The following is a 6,000-nucleotide window of genomic DNA, read 5'->3' on the forward strand; positions in this document are numbered from 1 at the left end:
AGGGATATCTATGTCATGTTTCAAACATTTGCTTTTTTTTTTGGGCTTCAGGTCTCTGGAATGGAAGGTCAGGGGTTCAAATCCACTGAACGGCTACCCAGAGGTACTCCTGAGCAAGGTACTGTCCCTACACACTGCTCCCTGGGTTTCTGATTTGCAGTTGCCCACTGCTTCACTGAGTGAATGGGTTAAATGCAGAGAGAGTAATTTCCCCATTCACTTAAAAAAAATTAATTACAATATCAACAATTCACTTGTGTTTTAAAGTGAAATATGGAGTTTTATGAATAAGTGAGCTGAGACTTAGGTGTAGATTTCCTTATGATACCAACTATCAAACCACCTGCAATCAGTCCACAATTGTAAAACCCACCACCTTGGAAGTGTACACTGAAAAGAAATACAATATCTGGCATCAATGAAATCATGTATAGAAGACAGCCCAATTAATATTTAATGCAATTAATCAATCAATCTAATTATAAATATCTCAGTATATTAAACAAAAATATAATATAATCAAAAAACATGTGATATATTCAGCTACAAATTAATTTTACTGTAATAAATCCAAATTAAATATAATATAGGCGTATCAAAACAATTTACTGACTCAGGATAACAGCCCGGATTTTATTTCAAAAGCAATTAATTTATTCTATTATTAAAATAAATATTAAATTTTAATAAATATACATTTTATAAAGTTTACCGATATAAGGTTACATGAACAAGTAAGCCGACCTCTGCTTATGTCGGACTCAGTTAAATTTAAGGTCAAAGTTCTCCAGTAAAATCGTTTTTACTTCCACATTTGTGATGTCTAATCTCAGGTAATCTTAGTGTTTGAAGATTTAAGTTGACCTTGGTGCACCTGTCACAAACTTGATGGCATGATAGAGAAAATAAATTCTGCCTTATCAGACTACTGTTACACCCCTTGTACTTTATAAGGTTCAATGTTCATTTCATCTGTAAATAATATATGTACTGAGGAGTGTAAAATGGCTAACAGCAGAGGGCAGAGTGGAACTAAGAAAAAGTGAAGGGAGAGGAAAACAGCCATTACTGAATGTTATAATGCAGAGGAATGAAGATTAGTTCTGGATAGTTTTTACCTTGGGTTCAATCCGCTGTGTAATCATTTGCCCCCCATTAGTCCAAGTATCTTTGTTTTGAAATGCTTGAGCTGGAACTCTAAAAGCAAACAAATAACCCCCCCCCCCCCCCCCCCAGAATGGCAATAAATAATTAATAATTTTAATTAATTAAATAAATAATTTAACTCCCCAAAACAGTAGCAAATAGCCAGCGAATGTGTCACATCTGTGACATTATTAGTGTATAGCACTAATATCTATTTCTACTTACAAGTTACACCATCAGCAATGCATTAAACAAGAAGAGGAAGTCCCAACCTACATCCTGCCTTTGTTGTATTTCAGTCTAATGTTCTCACAGTCAACAGTAACACATCATGGAGATTACAACTCTCAGCATCCGACTTTGTAAGTACTGATTCTACCAATTAATCATTCAATAGCAATCCTATATGTCTGATGCACAAAATTCCATTTGTCTCTTTAGTCATTGCTGTTTTAGTCCTGATGGCCGCACAAGCTGACCACAGTAACTTTGCTGGTGAGTAAGAAGCAGTTACTTGATATACCTGATATAAACTGACATTTAAGATTTCAACTACCTTCAAAACTGTTTGAAGCTCTGAAACTGTAGTCTTTAATGGTCTGCCTTTTTTAACACAAGCAGATCCTGCCTAGAAAATAATGTCACTGCCTCACAATCTAACAAAATTTGCACTTTTTTTGTTGTGTTTTGTAATACCTACACATTTTGAAAGATTTTTTTTCTTGTTTCAAGAACAGATAATTCATTTGATTGCTTTCCTTCTTCATATCTGTCTCAGGTGCAGTTTTTGCTCGCATTGTTCCAGACAGGCATCAGTTCTTTGAATATGATAATGTCTCTGTACATTGTGAGGAAGATAACAGCATCAATGAATGGACTGTGAAGTGGAAATCCCATAAAATAGCAAACGCTTCCCTCACATTGAATATATCAGCATCACCCTGCACAATTTCTCCCATGTTTGAAAGACACAGTGGAGAATACTGGTGTGAAAATGAAAAGGGAGAACGAAGTGAGGTTGTGAACATTTCTGTCACTGGTATGTTGGGTGACTATATCCTTTATTTCTATGTTAATACTAACCTTTCTTTAAAATATCCCCTTATAAGGGGACAATCAAGATGAATATGAAGCACATTATTTATACTCAACAATGCACTAATACTCAATATTATCTGTTAACAAGAGATTACAAAAGTAGATAAGGGTACAGAGTAAAACCTATTACCCAGCAGAGTCTATAATACAAGGCTGGACCTACTATAGTTGTTTTAACACTTTTCATAAAAATGTAATATTCCATAGTTGGATGCTATTATTATTATTAACCTTTATTTTACCAGGAAAAGTCCCATTGAGATTAAAAACCTCTTTTTCAAGGGAGTCCTGGCCAAGAGGCGACAACATGTTAAAATTACAAAGTTGCATACATGTTATAAGTAACAATTACATTTTAAAAAACATTTTTCTCTGGCTCTCTCAATTTGGACTTAAAAGCATTTAATGAAATAAGATCTGCTATCTTCCAGTCTTTTTGCATCATGTTCCATGTAAAAGGGGCAGCATAAGTAATGTGATGTTTACTAAAACATGTAAAAAATTAACTGATAAAATATATTTTCATCACACTTCCCAGCTGGTTTTGTAATCTTGGAAAGTCCAATCATCCCTGTGAAGGAGGGAAATGAGGTGACCTTCAATTGTACAAACAAGAAAACTCAGTCAGAACACATAACTGACTTCTACAAAGATGGTTTATCTCTTGCGACCTGGTATCAAAGCAGCATGACCATCAAAAATGTCTCCAAGTCTGATGAAGGACTCTACAAGTGCAGCATATCAGGAGCTGGAGAATCACCTGAGAGCTGGTTAGCTGTTATAAAACAAAGCAAAGGTGATTTAGATCATATATATCCCTGTTTTGTTTGTTTTAATTTGTCTTTTTCTTAAATTGCTTTAATATCTTCAATGTAGCCTTTCTAGTGCCTCACAAAGAGACTGATCTTTCACAAAGTCCCCTCCCTAAAAAAGACATTCTGCTGTGGACTGTTATCTGTGCTTTATCTGCGGTTCTGTTGCTGCTGGTGGTGGGCCTACTTCTTCATAAGGGGCACAAAGGTATGGAAAATTTGTCTTACAGACTTCATTAACATGGTATTATTAGCATACTAATTCAAATATAAGCAATGTTTTTGCCTGATTGTAATAGATCAAAACAAGATTAGCAGGATTGCTAATTCTTCTAATGCATTAGCTGCTGACTTTGAATATTAGGCATCATTACATTAACCTTGACTTATCGTATTTGCTATCACTCCTCTGCTCTTTCTTTCAGTATCAGCCTGTTTTTCATCAGTACGGCTTTCACACTCACATGAAGACAACACCGGTGAGAACCTTGTTCAGTGGAATGTTGCTAATGCATTTCCATGTGAAAAACACAAAATTTGAAGTTGCCCAAACCACTTTGGCCTTTTCTCTAGATCCCACCCCTGTGTGACAATTTAAGATTAACATATAATTTAAATTTAGTTTAGTGTTATTTTATTATCAATAACAATCATTTTGTTTGGCCAAAGCCATATTTTCTCTTTTTTCAGCAGCTTTGCAAGCCTACAATTCAATAGTACCCTATGAACAGTCCTCTTCCACTTTCACACCTGTAGAAAGAGATGAGTGTAAATAAGAGAGATGCATTTAAGGTGGTCTCATCAGAGGAGGAAAATATAAATAAATAAATAAGAAAAGTCAAGACATACAAAAAGTTATATCATCAACAGTCCAATCTGTGTAACATCAGCCAAATCTGAGCAAAGGTCCCCCATAACTCATTCAGAATAAGCCAAATTCCCTCTATAGTGGCTATAGTATATTAAAGCCATACAAAATTTATCCTCGTGCTGTGCACATTTACAGAGTCGCAGGCCCTTCAAAGAACATAGTTTTGGTTCAAAATGTAGCATTTTTGATTAATATATTTTCAGCATTTTCAAATTCTCTTAATTTATTAAGTGTGGAAGCTTATATTCAACTGATGGCATTTTTATTGTTACAAGTTGTTACACTTATTTGTCACGTGTCACTCACACAGGGAATATATGAACTTACAGAGCAATGGAAAAAAAACAAAAAAACCATGCAGTTAACAAATACTGAGATTGTGAACATAAAGATTTAAACTGTTTCTATATCGAAATCATTTGGCAATTTAACAAAGACAAATATGTTTGAGTCATAGTTTAAGGACTGGAAGGATTACAGATTAGCCACCTGGAAATAGTTAGGGTCATTAAAACTCCAGCATAATTATTTGTTTTAAAAGGCTTAATAGTAATTAATGGTAATAGTAAAGTAGTAGTAAAGAAAGGTAAAGTTTTATTAGTCCTTTACATTTCATGCCTAAATGAATTAAATACTTAAATAAATAACAATAGTGTGACAAAGAGCCTTTTAGTGTTTAGGTTTTATCTTATGTTTGTTGTTAGATGGAGACAGTTCCATTGATCCAGACGATGTCATGTATGCCACTGTTAAAAACCACTGGAAGAAAAAAGGTACCCAAACACACACGCACACGCATATCTAAAAATGGTAAATGGCCTGTATTTATATAGCGCTTTATTAGTCCCTAAGGACCCCAAAGCGCTTTACATATCCAGTCATCCACCCATTCACACACACATTCACACACTTTCACACACTGGTGATGGCAAGCTACATTGTAGCCACAGCCACCCTATCTATCACCTTATCTATCTATCTATCTATCTATCTATCTATCTATCTATCTATCTATCTATCTATCTATCTATCTATCTATCTATCTATCTATCTATCTATCTATCTATCTATCTATCTATCTATCTATCTAGTGATCAGTATTAATAATGATTTGTAAAAAATAATAATTCAATATGCATGTTTTACAAATGGAAAGAAAAATTATTTCCCATCTGTTCTGTTCATCCTGATGTGATGACCAAATGACAAAGTTTCTGGGATTTTGCTACCTGGACAATTGAACATGCATTAAGAGAAAAAAAAATTTATTGATAAAGAGTCAGATACCTTTGTTTCCAACACAGAACGAAAAGTGTCCAGAGAAGAAATGAATCCATGCTGTCAAGAAGAGACTGTCATCTATTCTTCAGTCAAGGATGTTCAGCCTCATACATAGTTTATTTGCTGGACTTATAAACCATTATCTAATGTTGGCCTAACATGTGTCACAAATGAAAAAAACTGAGAAAGACATTAAAAAAAGACAAAATGATCACTAATAATATTATTTTGAAATATGAAAAAACAGCCTTAACTGTCATTACAGGTATCATCCCAAAAAGATAGCCCCTCCCCCAAATGGCACATTAAAGTTCTTTTATACGTATGTTGGAAATTAATTTTATCTGCCTATGAACTTTTAAAGAATGTCAGCATTTGTCTACATATCTCTTTCTCCATTCATTGTAATTTTAAATAGCATCAATAAAGGACAAAGAAACCAAGTACTGGGGTTTTGTTTTTTGTTTTTTGTCAGCAGTTATTATAGTGCAAGGTTTTATTGAACACTGGTGTCACAGGACAGTGTTTGGAATTGTCTCAAATTAACTTTACTTACAATTTATTCCTAACCCTATTCATGTTAACAGATCACGATTTCAGGAAGTACAAAAAGTACAGAAACCACTGGAGAGCCAAATATATTTCACTTCCAAAAAAACATCAATAAAGTTCTACTATCATTTCCTCAAGTTCAAATAATTATATCTTCTTTCTGAAATAATCATATTCAAAGTATGTTGGATATGATTGCAGTGGTAAAAGTAACTTCTGCATTTTGTTACAGATACACAC

General features: G+C 34.0%; 1 protein-coding gene across 1 annotated transcript; it reads left to right on the plus strand.

The window, feature by feature from the left end:
* Window positions 1–1,628: 1,628 nt before the first annotated feature.
* LOC146579136 (high affinity immunoglobulin gamma Fc receptor I-like) lies at window positions 1,629–5,599 on the plus strand (the record flags this gene model as incomplete). Its single annotated transcript, XM_085269483.1, has 7 exons — window positions 1,629–1,641; window positions 1,925–2,185; window positions 2,783–3,040; window positions 3,121–3,264; window positions 3,482–3,535; window positions 4,632–4,700; window positions 5,232–5,599. Coding segments are annotated over 7 exons (891 nt in total), but the record flags the coding sequence as incomplete, so codon positions are not given.
* Between the last annotated feature and the right edge of the window lie 401 nt (window positions 5,600–6,000).

This window comes from Mchenga conophoros, linkage group LG3 (assembly GCF_057382185.1).
Source record: "Mchenga conophoros isolate Kocher_MC1m ecotype Shallow Benthic linkage group LG3, M_conophoros_male_GT1.1, whole genome shotgun sequence".
NCBI lineage: Eukaryota > Metazoa > Chordata > Actinopteri > Cichliformes > Cichlidae > Mchenga > Mchenga conophoros.